Source organism: Epinephelus lanceolatus, chromosome 4, assembly GCF_041903045.1.
Source record: "Epinephelus lanceolatus isolate andai-2023 chromosome 4, ASM4190304v1, whole genome shotgun sequence".
Taxonomy (NCBI): Eukaryota; Metazoa; Chordata; class Actinopteri; order Perciformes; family Serranidae; genus Epinephelus; species Epinephelus lanceolatus.
Window position 1 is genome coordinate 43,013,427 of NC_135737.1, and position 23,443 is coordinate 43,036,869.

The following is a 23,443-nucleotide window of genomic DNA, read 5'->3' on the forward strand; positions in this document are numbered from 1 at the left end:
CACCTTAATCCAGACATGTTCGCACCAGCCAGGAAAAACAAAACCAGTTTAAGTGAAACTTGGCAACTTGATTTCAGCGGCACCTGTCTTTGTCCCTCAAGTCGTATCACATGGCTGGGTTGGAACAGGCCATCTGCTTCACCATACTGGCCTGCTAATTGTATGTTCGGGAACAGAGCAGCAATGAAAGAGTTAACCTCGCTTTGCTACAGTAGAGTTTGAAGGAATGCCGGAGCACCTGTCAGACTTAATTTACAAGACTGCTTGTTATCTGGCACGGCTCACTTTCATATGGGAGGCTACTGGCTGCAACAGTTTCTTTGTATTGATAGTGGAGTGTCGACATACAGGCGATGTTACCGTATAAAAACACGCACTCTAATAAGAAAAGACTTAATGCCAGAGAGTGAAAAGTTAGAATGGCTTTATTTGATGTTTGAAGGCAAGAATATTTTGTACTTATATCAAAGGATAAACAGTCTTTTCAAATAAAGGACCTGAGCTTCAGTTGTATTACGCGGATGTTGGAATAGTGGTTGAACACTGTGTTTCATATCACATCACCTATCTTAAGCCGAGATCAGAGAACATCAGATGGTACCATTCAGTGAAATTAGTCTGTGTCGGTATGATTCAGATCTTATTGAAGGCAGCCACGTCCACAGACTGAACATATTCCTCGAAGGCGGTGATGGATTCCTCCAGCAGATCTGTGCCCACTTTATCATCCTCCACCACGCATCCTATCTGGAGCTTCTTGATGCCGTAGCCCACCGGGACCAGCTTGGACTGCCCCCACAGCAGCCCATCCATACTGACACTGCGAACGCACTCCTCCAGCTTGGCCATGTCCGTCTCGTCGTCCCAGGGCTTGACATCAAGCAGGATGGAGGACTTGGCGACGAGAGCTGGCTTCTTAGACTTCTTGGCGGCGTACTCGGCAAGGCGCTGCTCCTTGATTCTCTCCGCCTCCGCGCTCTCGGCCTCGTCGTCCGAGCCAAATAGATCTATGTCGTCGTCGTCGTCGCTGGTGGTGTTTGTCGCGGCTGGAAGGACAAACTGACTCTTAGCTGCTGGGAGGCTGGCTCTTTCCCTTTGGAAGGACTTGATGTGTTTATACCAGCGCATGACGTGGCAGAAGGTCGAGGAGGGAGAGGAGGGGATGGCGTCGAACATTGCTGTGTCAGCCTGCGACGCCGCATAGCCCTCCATGTAGCTCTTGTCTGCCAGGAAGTCATTGAGAGCTTTGAGGCCGGCTGTCGTGCTCATGTCGCCAAGCACAGTTTTTGTGGAAGTTGGACGGGCCTGCAAGGATTCGTCTTGCGTGGGAAAGTTGTGCTTGATGACTTCCTGCATGGGGACGTCGTGTGTGAGGGTGGTTTCAGCAGTGTGGCCACTGGAAGAACCAAGGCAACAAAGCAACAGGTAATGAGTCACTGAGATTAATTACCATGCACTAACCCCAAGGCACAAGTAACCTAAATTAAGACCAGGCATGCCTGCACAAGCCCACACACAGATGCACACAATTCGCGGCAAAAACACAATAGAGCCTTGTTAATTTTTAATTCTTCTGACTTTTAGTAAAAACAGGCTTGTTACTGATATATAAAACACAACTGCTCCACATGACAGATTGGTCCTTCAGTTTCCCTCATGCACCTCTGCAGCACACTTCAACCACATGCCAACACTCATTAACTTTTCACAAATTTCAAGCCTTAATTTTTCCCATGAATCTCATTTCTTTCTGTTATTATTCGAGTATAAACTGCTTTATATGGTTAGGGGTTTAGGTTTAGGAAGGTGCAATCACAGGAAGGGCTCGATGTCCATCTCCACAGCCGAGCAGGGCATGGTCAGCTCGAAGCGGTTGATGACGTCCGGGTGGAGGACCCCGAGACGCCCTACGCTCTTTCCACGGACGAAGATCTCTGCGCAGCGACCGGGGAAAAAGGTGGAATCTAAGAGAAGAAAAATAAGTGAGAAGTGGATTATAGGGTTATATCATTTAGCGTCTAACATCTACACCTGGCACTGACTTCCTCTCTCACTAAAGCCCAGACTGTCGATGCACTTCACATCCTTTTGTAGCTTCCTTTTCAAACTGGCAATTATCACCTCCGCAGGCGTGTTTGCAATCTGTTTGTATCCTGATAAACTATTTTTGACCAGCGTGTTACTATCTAACATGCCATCTGTTTGATCCGGGTGCTTCTTGGAACATGTTTCTGCCACTTTATATAGTTGCAGCACACACGCTTTAAATGCATTTGCACTTGCAGAGGCATTCATTTTTCTTTTCGGTATTGATGACATCCTTGGTATGAAGCGTTCAGCTCAAGTGGTGTTTGCACATTGTATCACAGAGATCATTAGTCAATCATACAGTGTGGGTGGTGCTGTGCTGCCTTTCTTGTTACTGGATTTTCTCCAGATAATTTCATTTGCTCACCCACATTGGTTATCAGTGATCAATTATACATCCGTTTATTCCAAAGAATCCAAAGCTATGATAGACGGGGTATAAGCAGGGATGCTATTATTTCATATCAGTCATTAACAGAGCAGCACAATGAGCTTATGTGAAAATGCCCAAGGACGTTACTCTGAGGCAACTAACGTACCTCCGCAGGCCATTCGACCATAATTAGATCTTCTGTCTCGCTCACTTTGACACAAACATTACTCCTCCTGATTATAATCTGACGGCCCGGTATGTTTGTCTGTGTCGGCAGTGAAGGTCACTTCAGTCCAGATGGAGGAAAAAAATAAAAAGCGCCTCCGTCAACAGTGAGCTGGAAACATGCCTGTCGATGCTACAGGCTCGCTACATTCAAAAGCACTGATATGCAAACAGACAGAAAGACGGACTGGTCAGAAATTTAACAAGATACAGGGGTTGCCATGACAACAGCCCCACACACAGAGACATGGCATTCTCCCATAGTGCACTGCTTCTTCCCACGCTGCCTTGCTAATGGGTTCCAGAGCCCACTGCTTAGATGTTCACTCATCACTATGGATGAAGGCTTACAAAACATATGGAGTGTACTTTCAAATGTGTGTGTGTGTGTGTGTGTGTGTGTGTGTGTGTGTGTGTGTGTGTGTGTGAGAGAGAGAGTGAGAGTGAGAGAGAGAGGGGAAGCAAATGAAGCAGGGAAATTCTATCATTTACCTCAGCCGCCTGTTCTGTGTCTGTTAGGTGTATTAAAACCGGAGGAATGTTCTTGCGTCGGCTCACACGTCATCTACTTGTACCATGAGCGGGATGCCATGGCAACTATATAAATAGCTCTGGTACATCTTAAATAACCAATCAGTCAATGAAAATCCTACACTTGAGCCAGGCCACTTTCCGCCCACTCTCCTCCAACTTTCACCGAAGCTCTCAGCGGAAAGGAGAGTGAGACGGTTTGCATCAGATAACCGATATAACTCGCTGATGGTGCCGTCGTCATTTTGCCACAGGATTTATTACTATTTTAGACAACGGGACAAAGAACTCACACAATGAAAGAAATGCCTCATTGTGCTTTAACAGGCTTCAAACACACCTGAATTGATTACTACTTAGTGACTATTACGGATGATTATTATGGGTTTCAATGCTGAAAAGAATATATTTCCAGCATAAAACGCTGAAACATGTTGAAAACCATCACAGTAAAAGGATAATGGCAGTTTAATTTCAGGCTTTTCTATAGTTTGGCCATCATATCTGTTGGTTATGATAACACTGTGCTCACCAAAGTAATTTCAGAGATATGGGAATGCAGTGATATCTCTAAAACGAACAGAAGCAGCCAGACGATCAGGTAAACGATAAGGCTGGTGATAGTCTTTTTTTTGTTATTGTCAACAAATCCCATGAAGAGACCAAAACCAACAATGTGTTAGTCTGTCTCTCAGTATTGCCCAACTTCTCCAGCTTGTCTGCTGCTCTCAGCCTCAGCCTATTCATATCTAATAAAGACATACATGTCCAGGATGTTTCATGTATACTAAAGACCTAACAGTTTCCTAAAACAGCTGGGCATTGTAGTTTTTAACAAAAGTTACTCAATCAGGAGCACATAGGACATTTTGTTTGGGACTATTTGTAGCTTTGAATTGATACACATTTGGCGCTCCAATAAGAATCTACAGCAGATGGCCAGCCTATGTGGGATTGAGTCAAATTAAACTACAGGGTATGTGCATTGTAAAGCTCTAAAAACCCACTGCACACTACATGCTCAGCACCAAGCAGCAGACAGACAAAATTAACAACTAGCTTGTGAACATATGGAGCATTGGCAGCTAAAGAGCCAGATATTTCTCTCAGGAGTTGGTAGAGACTGTATATGAAGATTGGACAATGCGTCTCCACTTCTTTCTACTGCATAAGAATGAAGCCAATATATCCAAAATACAGACGCTGCCATCTTGAGCTGGTGACGTAATTTCGAGTCTGCGCAGTACAGGCGCCCCAGAACGCTGCTTAGCCATGCAGCAAATTTTTGCCTCTATGGTTTTTGCCGGTGGCCACTCGTGGTATTACAGCAAAAAAATCCCCTGTAGCCCAAAAAGCATTTTCCCCGCAGACTACAACTGTAAAGAGATGTTTGTAAAACTGTTGACAGGACACCTTGAACTGCGAAGAAAATCAATTATGACTCTGTTACGAATTTTTGATCCATATAAGTTTTATACCGCTAAAACTCTCCTGGTGCAGAGAAAAGGGATTTAAAAATCTGTGACATCACCACAACGTTAAGTCTTTAAGCCATGCGGGAACTCACAGCGGACAAAACACTTCCGTGCATATTCAGTGGGTCGCAAGCTGCAGAAGTATGTGTCAGGCGAGCAACTCCACTGGAATGACTAATGACTAATGACTCTTGCCATCTCGTATCTAGATATTACTGTAAATCTATGGTGCAGTGGCAATCTCCACGTTAAAGGTTCCCAACCCTACACCCATCCAGCTAATCAGGTGCAGCATCATTAATCGCTAGCACACCAACTGGCATCCAAAGCTGTCAATCATGATGCAACAACCCCCTTTTATAGCATCAAGTAACTGACTGAGACCAAACTTATCAGAAAACACACAGCAGAAACCATCTTGAAAAGTGATGTGACGTGTACTTTGATCTTGTAGTTTAGCCCATGTCCCATCCACTGACATGAAATAGGGTGAGGTTTATGATCTACACTGCAACCAGCCACCAGGGGACGGGCAAGATGTTTTGACTGGACTGTTGGGGAGCTGTCGTGTTGTCCATCTTTATTTAACAGTCTATGGTAGAGACCAAAAACGGAGGTAAAAGAGAGGAAATATCGGACATTCATCAGGCGGGCAGAAAGAGATATATGAATAAGCAAGTGTGCCATATCAACGTTAAAGGCGATGACACGTCAATGTTGTGTTCACAGCTTGTTTCTGCTGCCCCCACATGGCTGACAAAGGTTCAGTTACTGGTATCACCTTCAAAGATACATATAGGCTGAATACTTAAAGGTCAATTACTGAACGAAAGAGTCAAATGAACATGGGCTCCTTCCTGACAAAGAGAATATGGGCCAAGACTTTGCATTGGTCACAGTTGTTAAGTGAAACACAGGCATCTGTCTCGAGTGGTTTCTTCCTCGACTTTGGATCCCCTGACTCGTTATTTCATCCTCTCCCCCCTGCTGAGAGGAGGAAACTCGACTGATAAGTATTCCCTCAGCCCCTCACGCTCTCCCCTGACAGTGACGTTGAGTTAGCTGTAGTGCTGCTTCACCCTGCTGATCGACACATCCTGAGGGCGTGCGTCTGTGTCAGGTGAGCTCTTAGACTGGGTCATGACCTTGTAATGGGGTTAAGGACACGCTGACATATGTGGGGGGCTAATGGTGCATAGAATGTGGAAAAAAATAGCAGAGAGGATAGACTGAGTGGGAGCGAGTGTCCAGTGTGTAGTGCATTAGTGTGTACTGTGAAAGCATGTCCATTTCGGCTTCCTTTTTAAGTGTACGTGTGTGTTTGTGCCTGTCAGATGGACAGTCTGAGCACCCGTGGGTGGGTGTTGTATGTGCCAGTCTGTCTCTCTGCTCAGCACTGCAGTGGGTGACGTGACTCCCATGCACTCTCCCACACTGCAGACTTTACTCTCATACCCCTTTCTTGCTTACGCCTCCAGCCGTCGCTCTGTCGCTCTCTTGTCACCCCCCCGCACCCCTCTAGTCTCATCTCGTCCCATCTTCCGCTCCCCTGTCAGCCTCCCCTTCTCCTCGCTGCTCTCATTCACTGATACTTGAGCTCATTGATTTGCAGTCTGAATGGGCCAACAGAGTATCCTGCAGTGTGACCTTGACGCATGCGAGCCAAGGAGAGAGGGGAAAAAGAGGTGGGCGGAGAGGATGGAGTGAGAAAGAGAAAGTATGGAAAGAGACAGAAGCGAGGGAGGAATACAAAGCTCAAATGATGTACGAGAGTCTCTCTGGGAAAGTGGGAGCCAAAAAGGCGCACAGATTGGCCGGTGTGATGCTTCAGTCGAACCTTTCTTATTACTAATCTCACAGGAACGGATCACAAACATCTGAAAGATGAAACTCAGCTGAGTCATACATTCATCTGCCATTTAAAGGCAACTTTATTTCAAGTATCATTGTGCCAGTCACATGTCACCGCTGGTTAATGTAACTCCTACATAAAATAAAATGAACTTGTGCTCTAGAGTTCACAGATAGTTGTTCTCCATTAGCGTGTGAAACAGCCTCTAAGAGCTTTAAAGCTCATCTGAAGTTTTCCCAGCTTGGAGTGTTGGTGCAACATGACTGACCCAGCTTTTGCGCTCTTGCTCTGATGCATTTCATCATTAGAGACACAGTGAAGGCATGTGAAATGAGTTCTTGGCCCACAGCTCATGAAGCATCAGTGCTGAGATGATGGCTTTAACTTTTATTGAGTGTAACGATGACGGAACGTTGTACGTCAATGCTATTTGGTTTCCCTCATCGACTGAACAGAGTTATCCTGACTTATTAGGGTAAGGTGACATGGCTGGTGATTTTGGAGACAGGGGAGAGAAGAGGGCATAAAAGTTTCCCACAGTGGACTGGAGGTATTTTTTCAGTTGAAGCCCTTGACTTAAAAATAACACCTGTTCACCTTTAGTTTCCTATTGTGTGTCTTTTTAAAGTGGTTTCTATTTCAAATGGGTTTAGACCTATCAAATGAAACCCTTGTTTGCAACAGGGTGTCAAACATGTTCTGCCATCACCTTGTAAAGTTAGCCTTTTGTTTACTTCCTTGATTTCCTCCTGTCTGCACTCAAACCTATTAAAACTCTTGAAAGTGATGTTGCACAACTGTCATGGCCAGCTGGAGCCTTGAAGTGATGGCTTTCCTTTTAATGTTAAAAATAACTTTGTTTACTTTTACCTTTCCTTGTATAAACAATCTTATTCATTCATTTTCTGTTACCACTCATCCTGTTGTGGGTCGCAGGGGGGTGGAGCCTATCCCATCTGACATTGGGTGAGAGGCAGGGTTCACCCTGGACAGGTCACCAGACTATCACAGGGCTGACACATCTAGACAGACAACCATTCACACTCACATTCACACCTACGGACAATTTAGAGTCACCAATTAACCTGCATGTCTTTGGACTGTGGGAGGAAGCTGGAGCACCTGGAGGAAACCCAAACTGACACGGGGAGGACATGCAAACTCCACACAGAAGGGCTCCCCCACCCTGGGTTCAAACCAACAACTCTCTTGCCAAAAAAACAATGATGGTAACAATAATAAACAATCTCTAATCCCACTATAGAGCTCGTAAGTCACGCCCCTTCCGGTAGATTCCCATCAGACCTCTAGGCTCAGAAAATATGAATGGAATTACACAAATGTTTTGTGTAGGTCTAAATAATGTTTTTTCATGTTAAGATTTTTACACTTTATTGTATGATTCTTCAGTTATAGGCTGTGGAAACAACGTAATGAGAAAGACCACATGTCGCCTATGTGACGTCACGTCATCACACTTTCCCTCCACTTCTCAACTCACAGTGCTGCCGCTGGCATAGCTGAAACTTTCCACATGTCCAGACTTGTAGTCGTTTTCGCCACGCTTAAGGCTTTTGTCCTCTCCTTGGAAGAAGGCGGTGAAGTGTACCAGAGACACAGCCATGTTCCCGAGTGCGAGTGGTGACGTATATCATACCCGTCGAGAGCAGCGAAGAGCTGTAGTCCACAAAGCGCTCTCACACAAAACCTAACAGTATCAAACTTCTTCCCGCTACATTGTAGCCTTCTTTGCACGAAAAAATATATTAAAAATTCACAAACAACATATGTGAAATTCATGGCACAATTCAAACGGGACCAGAAAATAATTTTCATCTAGCCATTGGACTACATTATGAGAAATCGATTTTTAAGGTCCCTTGTACCGGAAACAGAAAGACGCAACTTACAAGCTCTATAGTATGACATTTGCAGGCTTGTTAAAAGGCTCAACAATGATTCCAAAATCATCCAAGGCACAGAAAATGCCATGTCCGGCTAGCGAATCTAGAAGCTCACTTGCCAGATTGGGCAAATGGTTAAAAAGAATACACTGTTTTTAACACCACTGCTGATAAGCCAAGGTGTGAGCCACCTCACTTAATTCTCATCTGTGGAGAGCTGCACACTGACTGGGCACTCACCAGCAAATAGCAGCAGGTAAAAGCAAAGTTAATGAGCTGAAGCACAAGAGAGCATTTTGAATTATCCTGGGAACAGGAGTTTAGCTGGGTGGCGTTAAAGGGTTTGGGTGAAGCTCCAAGTATGTGAGGCGCAGTTTGAGAGCAAGGACGATAAAACAGGAGATCAAGTTTACATCTGTAGTCCTGGCTCTAACTCACATCTGTTCAGTGTTTGCTTGTGTCCATTACACAGAGAAACAGAGACAATACCAGGCCAGAGAAGGGAAACCTAACTGGATTGTTACAACTCAGATTATCAGTTCACTCAACTTTTAAATCAAAATATGTTGAGACAGAAATGTTTAAAGGGACAAACCAACCACTTATTTTAAGAAGACTCCAATATTTTAATCGCAATTACAATCATGGCCTCGATGACACTGGATTTTTGAGGCTGATGCTGATATTTGGAAGGTATACTTGCTGATTTCTTTTTACATAAATAAATAATTTTGATATGAATCCATAACATATGAAGGCTTGTGACCAAGATACACACTGAGCCGGACATTTTACAGTTAAATCAACTAGTCAGTGCTCTCTGGTGGGCAAACTATGTAATGGAGACAGTTTCTAAATTACCTGAAACCTCAACTGCATACTGCGATTTCTTGCCATGTATCAGTTGATATACACACACCAATAGGACATATCTGCAATCAGCTCATACTGTCAGATTGATCGGTCTAGCTGTAGTTACAATACAATGCAGCAGATAAAGCCACAAAAGAGATTACACACAGTTTAAAGCTGCATTAAGCTTTGAAGCGCATCAGAACCATCTCATCAAACCCATGTATGCACTGATATGTGCATGTCACTGTGCCCCCGACACTCTGCTAACAAACACAACAATGCAGTCACTGCTCGTCACAGACTGGATTTACATAATCGCAAAAAAAAGAAAAAAAAATCTGCCTTTTAACCTCACGCGACCCAGATTTATTTGTTCACCAGCTTGGCAAGTAGATAAACATGCTCTAAATCACAGGGCTGCAAATCACTGGGATTTTCTCGTCGCTGTTTAAATCCAGTCTCAAGATATTTACCATTAACACTAAGTATGTTCAAATAGACCTGACTGCTGGTTTCAACCCCCCTCCCTCTTCTTCTTACCGTCTGCAGCCTGGATGTGGTAGCCGTCCCCTCGGGCCGGCTTCACCTCCAGCAGTTGCATGACTCGGTCCATGAGGCCGTGGATCACCTCGAAGCCTGGGCTCTTGTTGTAGTAGACGGCACAGAAACGCCGGCTGTTCCGCGCCCCAACATCTGGTTGGTGGGATGAGGGGGAGGAAGTGTTAGGGACATCAAGAACAGTGCGATGCCAATGACTTACTAATATATCAAGACAATACTGGGCTCTTATTTAAAATATATCGGCCAATATAAGCATCATTCCCCTTTCTGATATCATGAAAATAGTGTTTTGGTTAATTTTCCTTATTTCTATTGGAACAATTTATCAACACGACGACTTCTCTTTAATAAAACTGATCATAATAAGACACTAAATTCAAATTTCTCACAAGTGTGTATATTTAACAACCATTGTGTGTGGGTACAGTGTGTATGTGTTATACAAGACTAAATGATTCCTTCACTTCACACATGCAGACGCCCACCTTTATTCTCATCCTTCAGCACCACGTCAGAGATCTCAAACAGTTTGAGGGGAAGGGGCATCTTCCTGTTGGCAGCTATGGTTTTCAGCAGGCCTGGCAGCAAAGTGGTGCGCGCCACCTGGTGGTGATAAATAGCGGTGACGCTGGACACAGAGCTCCAAACACTCAGAGAGGACAAGAGTGTCCTCTGCTGGAGAGATAACACCACAACGTACCTATCACTGAGTTTCTGCTTGTTCACTATCTCTCTGTCTTTCTTATTAAATGCAGAGTTCCCACACATTTTCATAGACAAAATTTATATTATACGCATAATGCATAATAAAGCTACGTTAAGTCGACAGCTACAGAAAATAGTTTTGCCATTATGCTAAATTAAATGGAGGTTTATCCGTAGAGGATTACTGTAACAATCAATTTCACGATACACAACAAATCTCCATGACTTTTCCAGGTTTTCCATGACCATGGGACCCTGTAAATAAGTACTTTTCCTCTTTTTTTAAACATCCCCTCCAGTTTTAATCACTTCTACAGAAATACAATCTGACATTTTCAAAAGTATTTGCAGAAAATGAATATTACAGCATTCAAGTGTATGTCCCTGGTCATTATTTACAGTGCAATCTAAGCTGCAAACACACTAGTTTGCACTGTGGCTAGAAGATTGGTCTCACTTCTGTATGGACACTAGTTAGCAAGGTGATTTTTCAGATGGTACAGAACTACTTTAAATTGTAGAATATAAGTTACAGAATCTAATACATCTTCAGCCAAGTATGGACAATATGAACGCTTAATGCACAAAACTGAAACTACACCACTGCTGTTCAATTCCAGAGCCCAGATGGACAGCACAGGCCTTTAGATTACCATCTTTTCTCTGGTCTGATGATGAATTCAGATAAAAAGCCTTTTGGATCAACATGAGCCTTTGTTGAACTCCACTTGAAATGAGATTGATGCACTTTTGAAAAGCTTTCTAAGCACGTTATCTGAATGAATGTTGTTTTGTTTTCTGATTTTTAAGCAAATTGTGGGTGGATAGCAAAATAGTCTTTTTATTTTTAAGGCCATCTTTCCTTTAAGGCCTCGACACCTCCTCTTTGAAGCTAACTTTAATTTAAAGGTGCCTCTTGTTAGCTGCTCTCACAGCTGCTAAAACAGTGGTAGCTTGTCACTGGAATCCACCACATACAGTACAGGCCAAAAGTTTGGACACACCTTCCCATTCAATGCGTTTTCTTTATTTTCATGACTATTTACATTGTAGATTCTCACTGAAGGCATCAAAACTATGAATGAACACATGTGGAGTTATGTACTTAACAAAAAAAGGTGAAATAACTGAAAACATGTTTTATATTCTAGTTTCTTCAAAATAGCCACCCTTTGCTCTGATTACTGCTTTGCACACTCTTGGCATTCTCTCCATGAGCTTCAAGAGGTAGTCACCTGAAATGGTTTCCACTTCACAGGTGTGCCTTATCAGGGTTAATTAGTGGAATTTCTTGCTTTATCAGTGGGGTTGGGACCATCAGTTGTGTTGTGCAGAAGTCAGGTTAATACACAGCCGACAGCCCTATTGGACAACTGTTAAAATTCATATTATGGCAAGAACCAATCAGCTAACTAAAGAAAAACGAGTGGCTATCATTACTTTAAGAAATGAAGGTCAGTCAGTCCGGAAAATTGCAAAAACTTTAAATGTGTCCCCAAGTGGAGTCGCAAAAACCATCAAGCGCTACAACGAAACTGGCACACATGAGGACCGACCCAGGAAAGGAAGACCAAGAGTCACCTCTGCTTCTGAGGATAAGTTCATCCGAGTCACCAGCCTCAGAAATCGCAAGTTAACAGCAGCTCAGATCAGAGACCAGATGAATGCCACACAGAGTTCTAGCAGCAGACCCATCTCTAGAACAACTGTTAAGAGGAGACTGCGCGAATCAGGCCTTCATGGTCAAATAGCTGCTAGGAAACCACTGCTAAGGAAAGGCAACAAGCAGAAGAGATTTGTTTGGGCCAAGAAACACAAGGAATGGACATTAGACCAGTGGAAATCTGTGCTTTGGTCTGATGAGTCCAAATTTGACATCTTTGGTTCCAACCGCCGTGTCTTTGTGAGACGCAGAAAAGGTGAACGGATGGATTCCACATGCCTGGTTCCCACTGTGAAGCATGGAGGAGGAGGTGTGATGGTGTGGGGGTGTTTTGCTGGTGACACTGTTGGGGATTTATTCAAAATTGAAGGCACACTGAACCAGCATGGCTACCACAGCATCCTGCAGCGACATGCCATCCCATCCGGTTTGCGTTTAGTTGGACGATCATTTATTTTTCAACAGGACAATGACCCCAAACACACCTCCAGGCTGTGTAAGGGCTATTTGACCAAGAAGGAGAGTGATGGAGTGCTGCGGCAGATGACCTGGCCTCCACAGTCACCGGACCTGAACCCAGTCGAGATGGTTTGGGGTGAGCTGGACCGCAGAGTGAAGGCAAAGGGGCCAACAAGTGCTAAACACCTCTGGGAACTCCTTCAAGACTGTTGGAAAACCATTTCAGGTGACTACCTCTTGAAGCTCATCGAGAGAATGCCAAGAGTGTGCAAAGCAGTAATCAGAGCAAAGGGTGGCTATTTTGAAGAAACTAGAATACAAAACATGTTTTCAGTTATTTCACCTTTTTTTGTTAAGTACATAACTCCACATGTGTTCATTCATAGTTTTGATGCCTTCAGTGAGAATCTACAATGTAAATAGTCATGAAAATAAAGAAAACGCATTGAATGAGAAGGTGTGTCCAAACTTTTGGCCTGTACTGTACATTATCAGTGTGGGAATGGCTTCACTCATACCGGGACATCCCACAGTTGGAGCTTTCTACAGCCCAACTACATTATGCCAAAACATGAATTATTACCTGCTGGTCAAAGCTACAAGAGAAAATGAGTGTTTTACCATAAATAATGTGGTTTGGTGGTTCTTTCAGTTTTGCTTTTACACATTGTGCCTGCTTTTTTCTCTCGTTCAGAATTATATTACTAATCTATGTTATATTCTTCTTTACCTGGAACTCAGCGGTCTTGGGGTTGGAGATATGAACCGCCCTCGTCTCTGAGATCTTCTTTCCAAGCTTGTCTGCCACATCTTCTATAGAACACTACAGGAAGGAGAGGGGGGGACAAATTGCTTTGAGAAATTTCCAAGCGAGACGATGTAACTTCAGGGCTACGAGTGACCGTTATGGGATAATGCTAAATGCTATTATTTAGCGTTTAGCTAAATGTACTGTAACAGTAACACACGTGGATCACAGTCATAATGTTGGCAAGCTGACTCAGTGATGCCTGTATAATCATAATTATATTTACTTGAAGTGTGCAAGCCTTAGCGTACATTAGTCATCACAAGCTACTGGTCGTACCAGACCAAATAGGCTGGAACAAAACCCCTGAGGATGCGTGTGAATTCAGCTGTTCATTTATAAGAAGAAGACTGTGTTAAAAGATGTGTCTTTTTCTTACTAGGGCAAAGTTGAGGGCCTCTGTGAATCCAGCTGCTGCCAGGTCTTGTCTCAACAGCTCTGTCAGTTTATTCAGAGGGAACTGTAGACACACAGAGCACACACATGAGAACGCGCGAAATATTTGACAAGATGCAGATAATTGATTGCACACACATACACACATCAAACAGGCAGAAGAAGACACAGTAACCTGGCTGGCAACGGTGTAGGTGCGCGGCGTGGTGCGGGTGATGTTGTTGAATCCATAGGCCATGGCGGCGTCCTCCATGATGTCACAGGCGTGGATGACATCTGGGCGCGTGGGCGGGATCTCAACCTCGATCTCGTCGCCGACACCTGTAGCCTTGGAGCGCAGACACATCTTGGTCAGCAGCTGGGCGATTTTCTCAGTTGACTCACTGTCGGGAGAAAACACAGACACTGCTCATTAGAAAGTGTGACTCATTGGGATTCGGAGGACACACGGACACCGAGCAGCTGGCTGGACGTTAGCTGTGTGTAACGAGTGGAGCAGTACAGTAAAAGAAAAAAAAAAAAGAATCATTAGTTATAAGGTCGTTAGATGCTTCAGGACAATGGGCCTCGTGCAAGAAACACTCATATGAATAGATTTGTTATTAAGTGGAGGCAACACATGGGAAACATAATTTTTCATGCACTGGTAAATGTGATGTGTCTTTTTTGCTTCCATAACATGTAGTCTTTCTCCTTCATTTTCTTGTATTTAAAGTTTTCTCTTGGGTGTAAACAACATTTAGGTGTCCAGATGTGTCATTTGAGTGATGTACAGGTTCACTGCTTCTCTCTGCAGCAGAAAAAACTGAATTGACTGAATCTGGAGTTTAAAGTTAATATTTCACTACACAGTATCTTTATCATGGCATGTCATCTGTCATTATTTCACTGGCATATTTTGGCGTGGCAACATATGGGCTAAACTTGTATTATTAGGGAAATTCTCTCACTCAGCTGCCTCAGGGACTTTATCCAGGTTGCTGTCAGGGGGTCACGTCGCCTCAATTGCTTCTCGTCAAAATCATGAACTGCTTTGCTTTAGCAAAACATTTTAAGGCATCAAACTATGTCCTCTTTCTTTCTGCCACACAGTTCAGTGCTGCTCTGATGACACATTACTTTTGGCTCTGTTCATATTTTCGTATTGTTTTGGGTGTTACCGCTACAGACACTTCTGGATCTGTTGTGTTTTTGTCTGCTGATTTGCAACAGCAGGACTTGAAGCTGCACACTGTGAAATTCTTCCTTTTTACTTTGTCATTTATGCCAATAAAACCTGTCCCTGAACAGAATGAAACAAGCAGTCTATAGCTATTTAGTGCTGTTAATTATGTAAATGATCATATCTCACAAACACTTACAAATATGCTCAAGCATAATGCCAATTGTAAGGATGCAATCTAACACTACAGCCCAAACACAGGCATTTTGAGGCTGTAGTTGGTACTGCATAGACTGAAATATATTGAGATTTGTTTTATACAAAGAAAGGATTTGTTGCAGGGCTGCTGTTCTAGATTGTGTTAGATATCACAGGTGTACCTATTAAAAAGGTTTTGAATGTTGATGCCAAACTTGTGACAAAAGCAAAATGAAATAAGCCTTATCAAACGTTTACCTGCAGGGACTTTCTATATATTTTACTGTTATCTCTGACTTATACAGAGGAGGTCCAAATGACTCACTTGATGCCAACTTTTCGGTTGACGAACTCGCCGTTCAACTTCTCCGTCCTGTAAGCCAGCTCCTAAAGTTCAAACCAGGAAACAACACCACGGGATTAGAGGACAGTCAATCAAATTCATGTCACATTAAACAAAAAGAACACAGTGCAAGATGATCGAAGTGGATACAGTACCGGGTATTTGATGGTCTTGCCATCTGGGTACACCACCTCAGCCTCCTCCACCCTGAGAGAGCAAGAAAGAGAAGAATATATCACCCTCGCTGTAATGCTCTCATATTCCATCACTTAATATAAAGAGATTAAATCAGTAACTTCAAGGACACACGACACAAAACCTTAAAACACACCCTACACCCTAATCTGTGATGTAAGCAGTGCCGAGTTCAACAAGGCAGAGTAAACAGGAAGTTTAAAAATAAATGAGCAAATCTTTGAATCTGGAACATAAAGCAAGAAGGGTTAAATGAGGTCCAGCTGATGCATTTGACAGCTGATGGGAAACAGCGTCTGTTTCATTTTATTTGCTTATTTGACAGGGACAATGCACAACTTCTTGGCTGCTCCAGAATCAGCTATAAGCTAATCTACATCTGTACTCTGCGGGCAGGAACCAGAGCAAAACATCTCCGTTAAGAGAATTAAAACTGCAGTATAAAAACAAAACTACAAATAGGGTAAAAGAGAAAAGTTTTCAAACCACAGAGCAGTACAGCAGTGCTTTTCTGCCCTGCAGCATCAACATTTTCTGCCTCTGAGCAAAGTTCAAACTCAAAATGCAGAAATGGTTCACAGTTCTTGTCCATTTTCGAGAAGATGACAAGCTCATATTTGAGCCAAATACGTGACTTACGTGAAAGGCTGTGAACAGTACTCGCTGAACATGGTCACCATCATGTCCAGCACGATCTTTGCCTGGAGAGCACACAGCAGAAGAGACAAGGTTGAAGTCAGTTTTCCTTACATGAACTACAGATATTGGGATTTCTCTGTTCTCCTCTCAGTTGTACCTTGGTCAGGTCTGTGGCCGTGCACTCGATAAAGACGTTCTTTGTCTGTATGGAGATTTTTGTGTGGTCACCTGAGAGAAAAAAAGTTTACTATCATAAGACTTCACACAAAAATTGACAGTAGTATTAAAGCACTTGGTTTTAAAAAGCCTAAAGTAATTTTGCTGGTCAGATCTCTGATATTTCTGACTGTCAGATGTCTCTACCCTCCCAATCTTAAATGAAGTGTCTTTTGTGTGCAACAGAGGCAGAAACCAAAGCCAGAAATGAAGGCCGACACATGAAGACAGTGACAACACTCACCATTGATGATGGGTGGCATGGACAGGACGATGCCATTGCTGTCGTAGATGACAGGGTACACAGGCTTGTCCTCAATAATGTGAAGGTAATGCTTCAGGTGGCTGTCTGCCTGTATGAATCAGAGGAACAGCAACAGGTTAACACCGCTCCAAAAGTCAAACTCCTCTTCTAAAGCAACATCCAGACATCTAGGTGTTCACCTTGTAGAGGCTCATGAGCTCGGTGGCCGTGTAGTCTTTGGTCTGGTTGAGGGGTTTGAAGCAGATGTCTCCTGGAGGTTTGGCTGTGTATGTGAAGGGACCAGAGATGGTGTCGAGGTCGTGGGTCCCGATGGCCACCAGGCTCCTCTTCCTGCACGCAAAACACAGTTAATGGTTGGATGACAGTGAAATGAAAAGTATGTTTATTCAACAACTACTCTAAAAAGGAAAATGGTGGTGTATTTTCTGCCACAGGGAGAACAGAAACCTGATGTTGTGACCTGACATTTCCCACCTGCATGAGGAGGGAGCAGTCTACATGACAAATTCATCTTCACTGAACCCAACAGTGAAGCTCCTTCATGTGTTTTCCATAGTTTTTGGGGAACAATAGAGTTCTGAGGCATGATGGCAAAGCAAATATCCAGCTGTGGCTACTCTGTTGGTCTGTTCTAGAAATATAGTGATAATAATAAAAAGAATAAAATGTCACAAGCTTTGTCCTTTACAAACAATAATATATTACCAGACTTGATTTTTCAGAAAAGCATTATTTGTTCTAATCTTGATCACAGCTTTTAACGGGATCACTGAACACATCATCAAAGCAGACATTAATAAATACTGTACTCTTGACTTCCTCTGTCTTTTAGAGGTAATATTACATTAAATACACAGGCAGACATTTTGTACAGTGCTTCCATTGTATTGTTCAGCTTGATTGTAATAAAGTGCTCGAAACAAATTCAGGTTGCTCAGGTTGTGCAAGGCAGATCCACCCAACTAAGTGACTACAAAAGTCTTTATAAAACAGGTTACGACTGGATGTGATTCAACTGACAGTTACCACATTTCCTGCAGTTACTTTTGAATGACATTTATCAGCAGAAGCTGACACAAGTATTCCAGGCATGCAGTCGCACTACGTGCACCACCTAATCTGACCTGCAGATGTTTTGGTGGAGTTTCTCCTGCAGCTCGATGAAGCTGTCGTAGCGCTCCTGCGTGAAGGTGATGTTCCTCAACACTGCTGCCACAGCGTGGGGTCGCACTGCCGCCGTCTGCACAGAACAAGCATGGTAGTAAAAACACACATTGATTTGATTTATAAAGCAAACTAATGACAGCTTCACAAACTGCTTGTTTGCTGTTAAAGATTATGAATGTTACCACCCACCTCCTTTGTGATAATCAGCCTCTGAAGCTTCCCACTGACTGGGCTGACACGTCTGTAGCGAGGTGCCTCCAACCTGCAACACAAATACAATGTCTGTAGCCACAGTGACATAAGTCTGCATGCAATACACCCAAAACGAAAAAAATAACTTGTATCTTAGCAAGCCTAACACAGTTTTAATTCCATCAAAACATAGTCGAACATTTTACTCCTTGACATCGTCCTTACTTTGGAGAAGTGCACTGACTTGTGCGTTTATGTTTCTCTGTTGTGTCACCTCTGAATGGAACTGGTCAAACTCGGCATGCATTTAGCAGTTACCCTTCACTTGTAGCAGCCGCAGCAGCATACCAGTTCCAGCACACAGGAAACCACCACTCACTTGTTCTTGAAGACCTGCAGGCCACGGACCAGCCCCTCCAGACAGAGCAGGTCATAGCGGTTAGCTGGTACATCGATCTTGTACAGGATGACGTCAGACGCTCCTGATGCCTTGGTGTCGCCCTGCTCTCGGCTGATTATCTCCTTCTCTGAGGTCTGGAACGGGGTCAGAAGCGAGTTCACTGGTTACATGTGACAGCTCAGAGGATGTTGTACACACAAAAACACAGGTATGATGGGTGGTTTGTTTTTTTTCACTTTTTCTTTTATTTCTTGCTATTTCAAGAGCAATAAAAGGATATGCAAAGGTGTCTGTAAATACACGGTATATTTTCAAGAGATGCTCACAGTGACTCTATGTTTAACAGTGTTTTAACTTTACACCTTCCTGCCTGACACGGTCACCTAAATTGTACATCTATACATCAAAACTAAACTCTCTAGGTTTGTGTCAATTGCAAGCAAAATTGTTGACTCAACTCTTTACAGAAAGGACGAGGAAGAAAGCAAGGTTTATCTTAGCAGATAGATCCTCTCTTCAGCCAGTTTGAGCTCCACAAGCAAGGTGCCATGGAGTAGGGGTGTGCCCCATCATATCGCCCACCATAATACCGGTATAATTTTTAATATGATAGGAAAAATTCATATTGTGATACTTGCAATGTTTTGACTTGCTGACATGTTGACGTCATACTGTTGTGCACGTCAACAACAAGCATGGCTGAAAGCGAAATTATTACCAATTATTCCAGTAGTGTGGAATAAACTGTGGCGTCCTGAATGTTTTATGAACAGCCCCGGACTTCTCAGACTCTTTTAGTGACTTACTGCTCAGAGGGAACTCATTCAGCGGCTCCTCTGGCAGCAGCACAGCATCTCTCCCTCTCCTCTCTCGCCGTGCCCACACAAGAGTCTGTGTCATCACATGATTTTGTCATAAACCTTTGGGAATGTAAAACTACGTGACGCTCGCAGCTCGACAACAAACTCCATATATGTGACTGTGTGATAGCTGTGGTATCATAACAGCCTGTCACAGGTTACAGTGTAATGATTAGAGGAGAAATGGCAGAGCATAAACGTGCAGGTGAAAAAAACAACAACTCAGTCATTTAGGATTTTACCAAAAGAAGTAAATCACCTGTTGATTTAGATCCCAGGGGACATTTTTTGTATTTGGGAGCTGTTTAAATGTGTAATCTATGGTAGGTTTTATTTTGTTGAACTATTAATATTGTAACAGTATCTGAATCTCACTCTGAGTTACTGTTGTTGTTCACAAACTGAAGAAACTCATTTTTCATATCCTCAAGAATATCGTTATCGCAACAATACCCAGAAATATTGTAATATTATTTTAGAGCCATAGCACCCACCCCTAATATATGGTCCCTCTGGCAACTACAAATGTTTTCAAGAAGTCCTTCGAGCCAAATACCATCAATATTCTCAACTGAACAAAGTGACCGATTACTTTTAAACCACAGACAGACGCTGGCATGAACTAAATTAATGTGTAAAGTTCCTAATGACCATGTGTATGTGTGTTTTACTAACTGCTTGTCTTTTTTATTATGTTTGTCTTCTATGTTTGGTTGGCTGAAGATAAATGCCCAAAATGGTGGACAATAAAGATCTATTCTATGAGAAGGGTGTATTGTAATCATGGAAAGAGACCATGTTAAGATACACTGTGATTTGACCTCCTTCAACACAATATACTCACAATCTCATCCAGCTCCAGCCCAAATTCAAAGCACAGCTCGTCAAACTCTTCATCGGCTGAAACAAGCAACAAACCGTCATTATTTAAGTCAGATTTACATCAGTACCAACCTGCTGGTGTCTTCATGTTGCCCTACAGCAGCAGCCTGCTCAGATTTAAATGACAGGAGCCGGGACATGATGCAATCACGTTGACATCCAACACAGAGATGTCAGCGCACTAAATAAGACTAATTTTAATTAGCAGAAATACGCTAACATTAAAAATTATATACTAGCACAATTTCCTTTAAAAATATGTCCTTTTCTCATTCAAGACGTTTTTAATAAAGCTAGCTAACAGGTAGAGTTAGCCGCTCGTGAGCTGCTGCTGTGTTGCTAGCCTTCATGCTAACTAGTTTAGCTAGCACTCTTGACTTCCTCTGTCTTTTAGAGGTAAGATTACACTAAATAAACAGACAGACATTTTGTCCATCACTTGAATATGTAGTAAAGATGACTTACTGTATGTTCTGCCCAAAGCTGTGAAGAGAAGATCTCTTTTTACTCCGACAGTCGGCATGTTGGCTGCTAATCCTCCTCAGCCCAGTGGGAAAGGACCCCAGCAGCCGGCTGCAGCTGCCTGCTGCGGTGCCTGAGTGAAATTAGAGACACTGGAGTCACACGTCATCCAGTTAGTTATAAATGTAATTAATTAAATCTGGAATAAAGTCGTTTGAGAGATAAGAGATAACAGACGATATTACCATGACTTATTTTACTTGTTTATTAAGATAAGTACAGTCTGCATAATATTAATGAGGGGAAACACACGAAATTAAACCCATGTAACCTTTATTTATTTATTAAAATGTTGTTGGATTTTTCTGTCAAAATACATTTATCTAAGTAATATACTTTTTCACAAATAATATTGATTAATGAGAACATACATAATGATTCTAATGACACCAATCAGCCAAAACTGTCACAGCCTGCATTCTGCTCCTCTGCTCTCTCCCCACTCTACCTGCGAGCCACGCCCCCCTCATCAGGATAACTCCACTCACCTGTGTCCTCATCAGCTTTCCCTGCATATAAGCACCTGCTGGCTCTCCCTCAGTGCCCAGATTGTTCTTCGACAACATGCATGACATTCCAGCCCTCACTCTTGGCTTGATTTCCCCAGTACTGACCCTGCCTGTTCCTGACCTGTTTCTGTCGTCTCTGCCCTGGTAATCACCTCAGCCTTCTGTCTGTGACTCTGATTCCTGCCTACCCCTTTCCTGGTTCCCGTCTGCTTGACTCTGTGGCTGCATGGTGCAACACCAGTCCTGCATCTCTCAGTTCTCCTGGTTCTGCTATCTACATCTGACTTCACCCCACTACCAGCCTCTGGAGACACCAGTCCACAACTCTCAGACCGCTTTCAAGTCACTCACCGCTGTTACTTCAAGCAAGCCCAACCCAAAGACCCTCAGAACTGGTGCATATTTGTGTAAGCAATAAAGGTCATTACCAACTGTCTGCCTGCCTCTCTGAGTGCTGTATTTGGGTACAGTTACACTCCGTGACAAACATTAAAACCAGTGGTGGGTGAAGTGAGTAACATTGATCATTTTGTTTCAGTGCTATGATTTGCTGGGAGACCTTTGGTCATGGCATTCATGTGGATGCCACTTGACGCCCTCCACCCACCCAAACACCGCTGTGGGCTAAGTAACCCCAACGGTAACGGTACTCCCTGCAGTGGCCTGCCCAGCAGAAACATGCACTATGCCACACCACAAACTGCTCCAGATTGGCCTGAGGAACGTGACAAAAAGCTCAAGGTATCAACCTGGCCTCCAAATCTCCCACACCCCCAATCTGACTGAGCATATCTGGGAAGTGCTGGTACCCCACCTAACAAATGACAGGTCTCAAATGATCCGAAACCAATGCCCCTGGCGCCAGACACCACAGGACACCTTCCAGAGACATGTCCACTCCAGGGAGGCCCCATTGTAGATTAGGATTACCTCTGAGGTACCAGCACGTCCCATGGATGCTCGCTCAGATTTGGATCTGGGGAATTTAGAGGCCAGGTCGATGCCTTTAAGCTTTTGTCACGTTCCTCAGACCATTCCTGAGCAGTTTCTGCAGTGTTGCGTGGGGCATTTTCCTGCAGGTGGGCCTTGATCGTGATCTGCAGAGGTGTTAGGGTGGGTGGAGCACATCAAGTGGCATCTTCATGAATTTCGGGACCAAAAGTCCCCCAGGTGAACATTGTAACAAGATGATCAGTGTTACTCACTTCACCTGACAGTGGATCTAATTTTTTGGCTGATCCTTGTATGTAGGGATGCAGGATAATATTGGCACGTCATCGGTATTGTCCAATCATGGCTTTAAAATGAAATATGGCAAAAGGCAGACATTCTTGCTCTTAATTTGCACGGTGAATGAATATTACATACACTGAAAAGTATTCATGTCTCCATCTGCTGGTGCAAAACATCCAATATTATGCATCCTTGTAATTATAACCTTTAGAAACTAAAATTAACTAATACAAATTGCAATTTAAAAAGAAATTTAAAAAGAAACAATATGCAGCATAATGTGATGTCATATTAAACAAACTGTTCAGTTCCATTAAACTGTCATGAGTGACAGGACATGCAGTTAAGTACAGTATACTCCTGACAGCCAGGGTGTGCATCACTCAGAGCCACTGATGAAACTTATTTTTAGTGAGCCTGAGGAGAGAAATGTTAGTGGAGTGTCAGAGGGTCAAATTGTAAATCAGAAATATATTGCTATTATCCAGCGTGTATAAAAGTTGCTTAGAAACCACGTTCTCAAGGACTTTAGTTGAGAGACAGAGCTGAGGATGGACACAGAAGTGTATGACAGCAAAGAATCAGTAAGTAACAGGGACAGTATAAGGAAGATATTCACAATAACGATGACAGATTTTGACACTAATAATAATGGAGTGGTGAGATTTAACCCTGACGACAAAGTGGAGACAGTGGGCAACGAGTCTTGGTGCATTTTTTTCCACTTATAAATCTGGTGGTCAGTCTGCCGCCTGCTTGTCTCTC

The 23,443-nt window shown here is 43.2% G+C and overlaps 1 protein-coding gene and 1 pseudogene across 2 annotated transcripts; both read right to left on the bottom strand.

The window, feature by feature from the left end:
* Positions 1 to 407: 407 nt before the first annotated feature.
* LOC144462761 (elongation factor 1-beta pseudogene) lies at positions 408 to 1,403 on the bottom strand (annotated as a pseudogene). The gene has a single exon (XR_013490985.1). The product of XR_013490985.1 is annotated as an elongation factor 1-beta pseudogene (transcript).
* A 144-nt stretch (positions 1,404 to 1,547) lies between these two features.
* Positions 1,548 to 21,009, bottom strand: farsb (phenylalanyl-tRNA synthetase subunit beta). Its single transcript, XM_078167323.1, has 17 exons — positions 20,880 to 21,009; positions 20,377 to 20,432; positions 18,652 to 18,806; positions 18,270 to 18,342; positions 18,038 to 18,153; positions 17,093 to 17,243; positions 16,893 to 17,001; positions 16,590 to 16,660; positions 16,433 to 16,494; positions 15,754 to 15,805; positions 15,581 to 15,642; positions 14,071 to 14,278; positions 13,879 to 13,959; positions 13,422 to 13,514; positions 10,350 to 10,467; positions 9,844 to 9,996; positions 1,548 to 1,964 (listed from the first exon to the last, which is right to left on the bottom strand). The coding sequence occupies exons 1-17, from the start codon at positions 20,935 to 20,937 to the stop codon at positions 1,813 to 1,815; spliced, it is 1,770 nt and encodes a 589-aa protein (XP_078023449.1). The 5' UTR covers positions 20,938 to 21,009; the 3' UTR covers positions 1,548 to 1,812.
* Between the last annotated feature and the right edge of the window lie 2,434 nt (positions 21,010 to 23,443).